The sequence below is a fragment of the Dreissena polymorpha genome, chromosome 15, assembly GCF_020536995.1.
Source record: "Dreissena polymorpha isolate Duluth1 chromosome 15, UMN_Dpol_1.0, whole genome shotgun sequence".
Taxonomy (NCBI): domain Eukaryota; kingdom Metazoa; phylum Mollusca; class Bivalvia; order Myida; family Dreissenidae; genus Dreissena; species Dreissena polymorpha.
This window is the reverse complement of record NC_068369.1, coordinates 31,089,693-31,102,588: the sequence shown is the minus strand read 5'-3', so window position 1 is coordinate 31,102,588 and position 12,896 is coordinate 31,089,693. Positions and strand designations below refer to the sequence as shown.

General features: G+C 34.9%; 1 protein-coding gene across 1 annotated transcript in view; it reads left to right on the top strand.

The window, feature by feature from the left end:
- Positions 1-12,896, top strand: part of LOC127859664 (uncharacterized) — a 36,632-nt gene that overhangs the window by 11,475 nt on the left and 12,261 nt on the right. The window contains exons 7-10 of the mRNA XM_052397169.1: positions 1,850-1,924; positions 2,477-2,551; positions 4,607-4,681; positions 5,419-5,493. Coding sequence (XP_052253129.1) covers positions 1,850-1,924; positions 2,477-2,551; positions 4,607-4,681; positions 5,419-5,493 — 300 coding nt within the window. The remainder of the gene's footprint in view (positions 1-1,849; positions 1,925-2,476; positions 2,552-4,606; positions 4,682-5,418; positions 5,494-12,896) is intronic.

Sequence of the window (12,896 nt, the reverse complement as noted above, 5' to 3'; positions counted from 1 at the left end):
TAACATTTTGACCTAATTACTTTGTGCATTCTACATATCCATATCTATTATTAAGCAAAGTTTTACTATAAGTCATATCAGGAAAACTGCCCATCCCCTGGTTGCCATGCTTGTCAACCAAACCAAGTGGAACCTTTTTCAAACTCAGTCTAGAAATCATTAGAGCATTTGTCATGGTTTTCAATCAACATTAACGATTTTCAAAGTCAGCCGAGATATCATTAGAACAAATGTTCTGACCAAGATTCAGGAAGATTGGACCATAAATGTTACTACCGGAGAATTAACATAATTTTTCTTTTATTTGATCTAGTGATCTCGTTTATTACCTCACATGGCCAAAAATCAAACTTGGCATACTAGTATCATATGACACACATTTTCCGTTTCATGTAGATTGGATAATTAATGTGGCCTCTAGAGTGTTTAGATAAATGTTGATGAGAAATAATACAAGACACACAACGCGGGGATAAAACATAGAACGTAAAATAATCATTAATTAATCAAATGTGGACGGAGTTTAAAACCGGATATTGATGGGCGGAGCTTAAACGCGTTATCGGATGGGGTATCCGATAACACTTTAAAATATCATGTCTTCGTCTCCAATGTAAATGTGCATTAGTGGCATAATAAATGCTCATAGCTACCATGTGTGTAAGTTTCAAGGTTTAAGTGCTAATAGTGTAGGAGGAGATATTGGCCTGGTTTTACTATAGCCATATAAGAAAACTGCCCCGCCCCCATTACTTTTGACCCAGGGGTCAGATCAAAATTCCAAATAGTGCATTGTCGCACTGTTGCTCATAGCTACCATATGTGTAAGTTTCAAGGTTCTAGTGCTAAAAGTGTAGGAGGAGATAGTGGCGAGGACGGACGGACGGACTTTTAAGCCTGAGGGTAATAATCACTATATTGAGCTTGTTATAAACACACAAACTGAAAAGTTTTGCTAAAAATGTTAACATATCTATTGGAATGATCATGGCATATTTGAAACATGTTGTGGAACTAAGATAATTTAAACAAAATCTCGTTCCCACCCATGGTTTTTGTAGGGAACTCTTCACGGATTTTGGTATTTTATGAAATGTCATTAAATATCATTGCTAACACATCTTTAAAATTTGTAATAGTCTTAACTTATTTTTAGAGTAAGATAACAAGTTGAAAACAACAACAACCTGACTTGGTCGGGTTTCAAACCCATGTCCTCTGGGACCGTAAGTGAAGGCGCTACCACTGCGCCACGCAAACTTTCATGAAATGCCCGAAACATAACAACTTTAGTTAACATTGTCATCTACCAATATCCGGTGAATTTAAACAACTGCGAAAACAAGCAATTGCCTGCAAGACGTGTTTCTGATATTCAACCATTTAGTCTATTGGCATACTGCCAACTGACCAAAAATCAGCAACTCAGAGTCAATTGTTCTATATGACCACCATCCCCATAAGCTTATATTGTTTTTTGAAGGCCCAGACGACAGCAGTTCCCCTGATACACCCAAAGACACTTCTCAGAAAGAAGACATTATAAAAGGAGGTGAGGGAAAAGTCTTGAAAAAGTTTATGATGTTAAAACAATGATAAGCAGCTCCATTGTTTTAACGTAATGATTTGACCACCATCCCCATAAGCTTATATTGTTTATTTAAAGGCCCAGACCACAACCGTTCTCCTGATACACCCAACGACACTGATCAGAAAGAAAAAATCATAAAAGGAAGTGAGGGTAAGGTTTTGAAAAATTGTATGACATTAACAATATAATAAGCAGCTCCATTGTTTTAACGTTATGATTTGACCACCATTGTCATAAGCTGATATTGTTTATTTGAAGGCCCAGACCACAACAGTTCCCCTGATACATCCAAAGACACTTCTCAGAAAGAAAAAATCATAAAAGGAGTTGAGGGTATAGTTTTGAAGATTATACATTTACAAACAAAAACAGCAATTAGATTGTCTTAACCTCATTTGTAGAAAGTCATTATTGTAACATAAACATGAGCAAAAAGTAATGAAAGGATTGAAAGGAAAGGATTTTATAAATCCACAATAACACTTAAATTACCCAGGGTTAACGTAGTTATTAGACACTCATAACGGTTTGCTCTTGTTTATTGGAGAAATATTTAAAAATAAGCATTTCACCAGATACATCCAAAGACACTGCTCGGAAAAAAGGAGGAGTCGATGATGTTATGAAAGATTTATGTTTTTTTAGCAACTTCATTGTTTTAACGTTATGACCCCATAAGCTTATATTGTTTAGTTGAAGGTCCAGACAATATCAGTTGCCTTGACGCATCCAAACGCACTTCTCAGAAAGAAGAAATCATAAAAGGAGGTGTAGACAAAGTTTTGAAAATTGTATGACATTAAAACAATAATTAGCAGCTCAATTGTTTGTACGTAATGATTTGACCACCATGCATCCCCATATGCTTATATTGTTTATTTGAAGGACCAGACAACATCAGTGCCCCTGATACATCCAAAGACACTTCTCAGAAACAAGAAATCATAAAAGGTGGTGAGGGTGAGGTTTTAAAAGGATTATATATTTACAAACAAAAAAGAGCAATTAGATTGTCTTTACCTCATTTGTAGAAAAAAAACATTATTGGTACATAAACATTAGCAAAAAGTAATTAAAGGATTTTATAAATCCACAAAATCACTTAAATTACCCAGTGCTAACATAAATATTAGGCAATCATAACAGTTTGCCCTTGCTTATATGATAAATATATCAAATCAACTGAGACATCCAAAGATAATATCAAACGCAGAAGCAGACAAATGTAAAAGGAGCCCAAGGAACGGGTTATGATAACAAGAGCACAATATGCGCTTTGAGGTTTGTGTAATAAATTTGAATCTTGACAAAGCCTTTTAGCTCACCTGATTGCTCAGGTGAGCTTTAGGGATCGGTCTTTGTCCGTCGTCTGTTCGTCCATCCGTCGTCTGCCTACATTTGGTTTGTAAACACTCTAAAGGCCACATTTCTTGTCTGATCTTCATGAAACTTAGTCAGAAGATTTGTCCAAATGGTACCTCGATCGAGTTTGAAACTGTGTCATGCTGGGTTAAAAACAAGGTCACTAGGTCAAAAAAAAAGAAAAACCTTGTAAACAGTGTAGAAGTCATATTTCATGCCCAATCTTTACGTTACTTTGTTGAAATGTTTGTCTTAATGATATGTTGGTTGAGTTCAAAAGTGGTTCCGGTCCGTTGAAAACATGGCCGCCAGTGGGCGGGGCAATTTTCCTTATTTGTCTATTGAGAAACCTTGTGAACACTCTAGAAGTCACAATTTTTGCCCAATCCTCATGAAACTAGGTCAAAACATTTGTTTTATTGATATCTCAGACGAGTTTGAAAAGGGTCCAGATCAGTAAAAAAAACATGACCACTTGGGGGCGGGTCAGTTTTTTCTATATGTTTATATTGCAAACATGTAAACACTCTAGAAGTCACATTTTTGTCTAATCTTCATATAATTTGTTAAAAACATTTATTTCCAAGATACGTTAGTTGAATTGTAAAATGGTTCCTCCGTTGAAAAACATGGCTGCCAGGAGGGCGGGGCAGTTTTCCTTATATTTTTGTAGTAAAAAAGGCTTGTGAACAGTCAAGAAGTCACATTTTTAGCCCAATCATCACGAAACTTGGTCAAAACATTGATTTTTACTGATATTTCGGACAAGATCAAAAATGTCCATCTCAGTAAAAAAAACATGGCCGCCAGTGGGCGGGGCAGTTTTCTTGATATGTTTATAGCGAAAACATGTGAACACTCTAGAAGTCCCATTTTTGATATGTTTTCATAAAAATATAATAATCACTATATTCAGCGTGTTATAAACACATAAACTGAAAAGTTTTGCTAAAAATGTAAACATATCTATTGGAATGATCATGGCATATTTGAAACATGTTGTCTAACTAAGATAATTTAAACAAAGTCTCGTTCCAATCCATGTTTTTTGTAGAAAACTCTTCACATATTTTGGTATTTTTTGAAATGTAATTAAATATGATTGCTTACACATCTTTAAAATTGTGAATAGTCTTAACTTATTTTTAGAGTAAGAAAAAAAGTTGAAAAAACAACAACCTGACTTGGTCGGGATTCAAACCCATGTCCTTTGGGACCGTAATTAAATGGGCTACCACTGCGCCACGCAAACTTTCATGAAATGCCCGAAACATAACAACTATAGTAAACATTGTCATCTGCCAATATCCGGTGAATTTAAACAACTGCAAAAACAAGCAATTGCATGCAAGACGTGTTTCTGATATTCAACCCTTTTGTATATTGGCATACTGCCAACAGACCAAAAATCAGCAACTCAATTGTTCTATATGACCACCATCCACATAAGCTTATATTGTTTATTTGAAGGTTCAGACCACAGCAGTTCCCCTGATTCACCCAAAGACACTTATCAGAAAGAAGAAATAATAAAAGGAGGCGAGGGAAAAGTTTTGAAAAAGTGTATAATGTTAAAACAATGATAAGCAGCTCCATTGTTTTAACGTAATGATTTGACCACCATCCCCATAAGCTTATATTGTTTATTTAAAGGCCCAGACCACAACAGTTCCCCTGATACACCTAAAGACACTGATCAGAAAGAAAAAATCATTAAAGGAAGTGAGGGTAAGGTTTTGAAAAACTGTATGACATTAAAAATATAATTAGCAGCTCCATTGTTTTAACGTTATGATTTGACCACCATTCCCATTAGCTTATATTGTTTATTTGAAGGCCCAGACCACAACAGTTTCCCTGATACATCCAAAGACACTTCCCAGAAAGAAGAAATCATAAAAAGAGTTAAGGGTAAAGTTTTGAAGATTATATATTTACAAACAAAAAACAGCAATTAGATTGTCTTAACCTCTTTTGTAGAAAGTCATTATTGTAACATAAACATGAGCAAAAGTATTGAAAGGATTTTTATAAATCCACAAAAACGCTTAAATTACCTAGTGTTAACGTAGTTATTAGACACTCATAACAGTTTGCTCTTGTTTATTGGGGAAATATTTTTAAAAAAGCATTTCACCTGAAACATCCAAAGAAACTGCTCGGAAAAAAAGCAAACATTACAGGAGGAGTCGATGATGTTATGAAAGATGTATGTGTTTTTTAGCAACTTCATTGTTTTAACGTTATGACCCCATAAGCTTATATTGTTTATGTGAGGGTCCAGACACTATCAGTTCCCATGACGCATCCAAACGCACTTCTCAGAAAGAAGAAATCATAAAAGGAGGTGTAGACAGAGTTTTGAAAAAGTGTATGACTTTAAAATAATTATTAGCAAATCAAGTGTTTTAACGTAATGATTTGACCACCATGCATCCCCATAAGCTTATATTGTTTACTTGAAGGTCCAGACAACATCAGTTCCCCTGATACATACAAAGACACTTCTCAGAAACAAGAAATCATAAAAGGTGGCGAGGGTAAGGTTTTAAAAGGATTATATATTTACAAAAAAAAACAGCAATTATATTGTCTTTACCTCATTTGTAAAAAGTCATTATTGGCACATAAACATGAGCAAAAAGTAATAAAATGATTTTATAAATCCACAAAAACACTTAAATTACCCAGTGTTAACATAAATATTAGGCAATCATAACAGTTTGCCCTTGCTTATATGAGAAACAAATCTAATCATCTGAGACATCTAAAGATAATATCAAACGCAGAGGCAGACAAATGTAAAAGGAGCCCAAGGAACGGGTTATGATAACAACAGCACAATATGCGCTTTTAGGTTTGTGTAATAAATTTGAATCTTGACAAAGCCTTTTAAGCTCACCTGATTGTTCAGGTGAACTTTTGGGATCGGTCTTTGTCCGTCGTCTGTCCGTCCAACCGTCGTCTGCCCACATTTGGTTTGTAAGGCCACATTTCTTGTCCGATCTTCATGAAACTTAGTCAGAAGATTTGTCCCAATCGTACCTCGATCAAGTTTGAAATTGTGTCATGCTGGGTTAAACACTAGGTCATTAGGTCAAAAAAAAGATAAACCTTGTAAACACTGTAGAAGTCATATTTCATGCCAAATCTTTATGTTAATTTGTTGAAATGTTTGTTTTAATGGTATGTTGGTTGAGTTTAAAAGCGGTTCCGGTCCGTTGAAAAACATGGCCGCCAGTGGGCTGTGCAATTTTCCTTATTAGTCTATAGAAAAACCTTATGAACACTCTAGAAGTCACAATATTTGCCCAATCCTCATGAAACTAGGTCAAAACATGTGTTTTATTGTTATATAAGACGAGTTCGAAAAGGGTCCAGATCAGTAAAAAAAAACATGACCACTTGGGGGCGGGTCAGTTTTCTCTATATGTTTATATTGCAAACATGTGAACACTCTAGAAGTCACATTTTTGTCTAATCTTCATGAAATTTGGTAAGAACATTTATTTCCAAGATACGTTAGTTGAATTGTAAAATGGTTCCTCCGTTGAAAAACATGGCTGCCAGGGGGACGGGGCAGTTTTCCTTATATTTATGTAGTAAAAAAGGCTTGTGAACAGTCAAGAAGTCACATGTTTAGCCCAATCATCACGAAATTTGGTCAAAACATTGATTTTTATTGATATTTCGGACCGGATCGAAAATGGTTCAGATCGGTAAAAAAACATGTCCGCCAGTGGGCGGGGCAGTTTTCTTTATATGTATATAGCGAAAACATGTGAACACTCTAGAAGTCCCATTTTTGGCACAATTTTCATAAAATTTGGTCAGAACATTTGCTTTCTAGATACCATAATTGAGTTTGAAAATGGTTCTGGTCCGATGAAAAACATGGCTGCCAGGGGGAGTTGGCACATTTTCCTTATATTATATAGTGAAAGAAGCTTGTGAACAGTCTAGAGGTCACATTTTTTGCCCAATCATCATGAAACTTGGTGACACATTGGTTAACTTTATAAATCAGACGAGTTTTAAAATGGTCCCTTTCGGTCAAAAACATGGCCACCAGGGGGGGGGGGGTTGGACAGTTTAACTTATATGACTATTTAAGAGAAACCTTGTGAACACTCTAGAAGTCACATTGTTTGCCTAATCATCGTGAAACTTAGTCAAGACATTGTTTTTTTTATATCTTTGACAAGTTGGAAAATGGTTCAGATCGGTGAAAAATACACTTTTGAGCTCTGGGATCCGTCTTTGTCCGTCGTCCGTCAACATTTGGTTTAAAAACACTCTAGCATTCACATTTCTCAAGCATTCTCTACTATCAAAGTTGCTGAGAAGCTTTATGGCCATAAGATATCCGTCAAGTTTGATAATTTAGCAAAATCGCATAATAAATGCCAGAATTAGTTCCCTTAGATTGTCAACATTTTCATTATTTTATACAAAATCTACAACACTCTAGATGTCACAATTTTGTTTCAGATTTTTTAAATCTTAGTCATAATATTAATTTGTGTAAGCAAAGTTTGATGTTTGATCATGAGGGGTCAAAATATAGGTCACCAGGTCAAATCTTACAAAACCTTGTAAACACTCCATATGCCAGAGTTTTGGTTCAATAATGATGAAACTTGATGTTTGTCTGGACAATATCTAGGCCAAGTGTGACATTTGGTAATGTCGGGACAAAATCTAGGTCATGGTGTCTAATCTAACAAAAAATGTGTTAACACACTGGATGCCATAGTTTTGGTCCAATATAGATGATACTTGACCAGAATGTTTTTCTTGATGATGTCTAGGCAAAGTTTGACATTGGGTCATGTGGGGTCAAAATCTTGGTCACGAGGTCCAAATTACAAAAAATACTTGTAAACACTTCCATAATAATTGATTCCATAATGATGATACTTTAGGAGTTAGTTTGCTAGGGCAATATTAAGGCAAAGTTAAACAGTTGGGTCATGTGGGGTCAAAATCTAGGTCACCAGGTCAAAGCTTGAAAAACCTTGTTAGTACATGTTCCAAGTCAGGCTCAGGTGATCAATCTAGGGCCATCAGGTCCCTCTTGTTTACCTTTTATGATAAAGATGTTATGTGTGCAATGCATGATGGGAACAAATGTTTTGCCAATTATAAATGCTATTTATGAAATTTATGAAAATATAAAATCAAAATTTCTCTGCAAGTTGCATAATTATTGGCCAGCAATATGAATTCTTGCTTGTTCACAATGTTTCCATAGTCACATAAAACAGCTGCCCTCTGGCAGTATTGTCTTAAATACACTGGAACCTATTCAAACTTGAAATTGATATCAATATAAAGAAGTGAAACTCCAGCTGCTGTAGCAGTATTGAATTTTCATTAAAACAGTTAGTTGGTCCTTTATTTAAGGCAAGTGACCGATTGCCCAAACAGTACAAAACAGCACAACACAGCACAATACAAACCAACATAAACACAAAATATGAATAAAGCTGGGGTCACCGCCTTGAAACGGTCAATGCAAAGCATTGGGAGTTTAAACGTGGTTATAGAGCGCTCAACCTCATACTTGGCCCAGCAATATTCATAATACATTTAAGTGTAAATAAAATTTAACGTCATAGCATTGTAACTCAAATTAAACAATAATAAAAGGGATAGCACAAAATAACCTGTTTTGCAAGTTGCATGATGACTGGGCAAACAATCTGACTTCCAAAGTATCATTTATGTATTTCAAGTTGTCATACTGACGTAGTGACCTATTTTTGTTTATGTACCCCAGTCTATACTGGGGGACATAATATTTTTGCCCTGTTTGTTTGTTTGTTTGTTTTTTTTGGTTGGTTTGAACAAACTTTTACATTGGCCATAACTTCTGAATATTGAAGATAGCAACTTGATATTTGACATGCATGTGTATCTCACGGAGCTGCATATTTTCAATGGTGAAAGGTCAAGGTCATTTTCAAGGTCAAAGGTCATATATGAGAAAAAACGCTAAAAAGGCGACATAGTGTTTCTCAAACACATAACTTTTGTGTATGTTTTTTCAACTCTTTTTATTTCAAGATTTCAAACGAATACATTAACAATATAAACAAAAACACAATAGTGTAATGCAATCCGAAACGAACAGAATAACATATGCAACACATTAACATAAGCAACACATACTGACCTAATATTTGATACCACATGACCAAGATTAGGAAACAGCTGATATATCATGTAAACAAAATTTATGTAAATTGATCTGACCAATTTTGAAAATTGGCCAATAATGCAGCCTCTTGAGTGTTCACAATATAAAACCATCTAGAAAGCTTCCTACAAGCAGACACGTTATGTATTGTTATCTGTTTAAACCAGTTTTGAAAAGAAAACTTATTATCTTCAGAAACACCCATGATATCAAGCAGAAAGATGTCTACCTGTGTACAGCCTCAAAGATTTTCTATTCAAGAAACAGGGTGAGCATTGCTTTTCTTTGATAAAATTAAAAATTGTTTTCACATTTGTGACGATATTCAATCACGAATTAAGTTCTTGCACAAATCTTTTAACTATAATAAGGTGACTCAACTTTCTTCGTCATCAACAATTTTAGGTGAATATTAATTGACTTGAAGAGGACCAATTAAACAAGAGTGCCACTCTCACAAAAGATACCAGTAAATAATGATTGGACAAACTCTTACTTTATTTCTCTTTTTTAAGAGTTTATGCCCCTTCTTCAAAGAAGAGGGGGTGTATTGTTTTGGACTGTCTGTCTGTGATTGTATGTGTCTGTCTGTCCCAAAACTTTAACCTTGGTCATAACCTTTGCAATATTAAAGATAGCAACTCGATATTTTGCATGCATGTATATCTCATGGAGCTGCACATTTTGAGTGGTGAAAGGTCATGGTCAAGGTCATTGTTCAAGGTCAAATGTATGGGTCAAAATCGCTCAAAAGGAGGCATAGTGTTTGACAAACACATCACTTGTTAAACATGATTTTGCTTTGCAGGCTGTTGGTGGAAGCCAACACCTATTAATAGATTTGAAAATAAGAAACATGTATTGTGGAAAACTACTTTCTTTTGAAGGCTGGTAAACTATCAATTTTAAAATGTCTTCTGATTGGTAAAGAGTATAATTTATGCAAAAATCATTGTATACAAAGGCATATACTGTGATGTCGTTTCATTATTACAAGACATAGTTTGACCCGGTGCGAAAATTGTAGATATCAAGCAAATTATGCATGTGCCATATATTTGTTTTTTTTTCTTAAAAAACTTGAAAAACAAATCGCTGTTTGTGCACTTATTAAAAGAAGATGGTGTATATTGTTTTTCTGGATGCCAGTCTGTCTGTCTGTAGACCAGTTTGTTTCCGATCGATAATTTGTGATTGACCAATTGTTTTGATACTTCCCATGTGCATTGGCCTTAGCCAGTAGATGATCACTATTGAAATTATGATCACCAGGTCATAGGTCAAGGTCACACTAAATGCGAACATTGTTTCCGCTCAATATCTTATGAACTTAGGGACCAATTTTCTTGATACTTCGCATTTGCTTTTGGCGTTGGACATTAGATGGCCCCTATTTAAATTGGCGTCACTAGGTCAAAGGTCACTGTCACACTAAGTGTGAACTCGTTTCTGATCAATAATTCATCAATTGATAAACCGATTGGCTTGATACTTCCCATTTGCATGGGCCTTGGACAGTAGATAACCCCTATTGAAATTGAGGTCACTAGTTCAAAGGTCAAGGTCACTGTGACATTAAGTGTTAAATTGGTTTCCGTTCCATATGTCATCAAACGATTGAGTGATGGGCTTCATACTTTGCAGATGCATTGAACTTGAATAGTAGATACTCCTATATCAATGCCCTGGTTTGGGGGCATCAGTCTCCAACTACGGAGATTTTGTTAAACTTATAGTGCTTGGCGTAGCTGTTTTAGCCAGCTTTCCATCTTAAATGACCAAGTATAACTGCGTCGCTGAATAGGGTTTAGGATGTAACACTGTTCAATATACAATGCATTCCGGACTACTCTCTGCATCACACAAATATATGCCCAGTTACGATTATGCGTTAAAATCCTTCTCGCAGAAGTTCAGGCTCATTACTCAGCCACTAAATTGTCAGTGGCAGACATAATGGACTATTGATACAAGTTCATAAAACAGTATTGTTTTATTGATGAGGAAACAAACACTACCCAAATAGTGTAGTGATTACAGGGAAATTGTTTAAATTATCTAACCACAAATGTTTGCGGTACTCAGTCAGCCCATCTGGAAATTGTTCCTGAAAGTCTGAATAGGATGTTGAAGTTTGTTGCCAGCTTGCTATAAATTACACTGGTTGACTTCCATTTAAGAGACCCAATGTGATTTTCAAAGACCTGTTTCATGCGAAAATGGGTCTTATGTCATAAGCGACCAGTATTTATATAGCCCAGCCTGAGTATAATACCTTATGAGACCATGAAGCCTTGCATGACTTTATAATGGCCAGCGTAGCTCCTGACCTGACTGCACAATTTCGGGGCTTGAGCTAGGATTGCCAAAAATTCATTTTGACATGATGCAGCTCCGCCAGTGTGATTTGAATGTGTCGAAAGAAAACTGAGAGTTTATAAAATATTTAGAAATCATATTTCCATGGTGAATAAATAAACTCATAATAAGCCTTGTGAGGACACATATGATGTGATCTTCCATAGTATAGTTTTTATCTACGAACACTATTTCGTGGTTTGAATATATGTGCAATTAAAAACACACATTTCATGTGGTGGATATGCAACTAAAAGTGAAAAAAGAACAATAATAAAACCTTTGATTTCAATTTCATTATTTAGAAATATCCATTTTCAAAACTTTATTTAATAGTCAGGATATATGCCGAATATCTTTTAAAAGATATTTCTTGATTCACATAGAAGGTTCGTCGAATAATCATGGATGCTATCATCAACTTAAATCTTCGGATACTCTGATGTTTTGCATTAAGTGTCCAGGAAATTATTTTTCAATGAAAATGTTGTCTTACTAATTTGTAATTCTTTTTTTTTTGACTCAAACAAGTTGAAGTCATTCAATTTCTTTATTAACATTGCAAAATACTATTAAAGAAAATCAGTCTTTTGTATTGTACTTTAGTCGGTTGTTAAAAACAACAACAAGGAATTGCAAAGTGAATCCAATCATTAGATTGTGTAAATATGTGTCAGGCAATTATAGTTGTGTACATACCTTGGCGAAATGTTGTTCATAATTTCTTGAACACTTCAAGTCAATCAGGAACTGTTCATGAACTGTTCGCAAAAAGATCCTGATCTTTTTTTTCATGAACTTTTGGACATGAACTGTTCTTAAGACACGTCCATGAACAGTTTATGAATTTTTGTTGAACCCTTCAAAGTTCATGAACAGGTCGTCATCTAATCATAAATACTTAGTGATGAACATTTCATGAACAATTAGTTTTGATGTCATTTCTGAGACATGCTTTGAGGATCCATCATGAATTATTCATGAATTCCTTTGTGCTAGATGTTTCATAAATATTTTTTGAAAGTAATATTGTCTAGCATACTTATCTTGTAGATGTGTGCAACCTGTGGAGTTAGTATGAATATGCATAATATTTTAACCACTGTAAGTAAGAGTTCTTGACCTGTTCTAGAGGATTTTAAGAACATTTGTACAAGAACTGTTCAAGAACTGCCTTCAGGAACAATTCAATAACTTTTAAAGGACCTTTCCTGTTCTTGAATTATTCTTTAACTATTCTTGAACACTTTGATAACTTTTTTTAACAACATATTTCCTTATGATGTTCTTAAACAGGTCTTCACAATGTTTTTGAACATATGGTGGACTTTTTAAGAATCCAATATGTTTTTAAACGGATCTGTCATTGTTCTTGGAAGAATT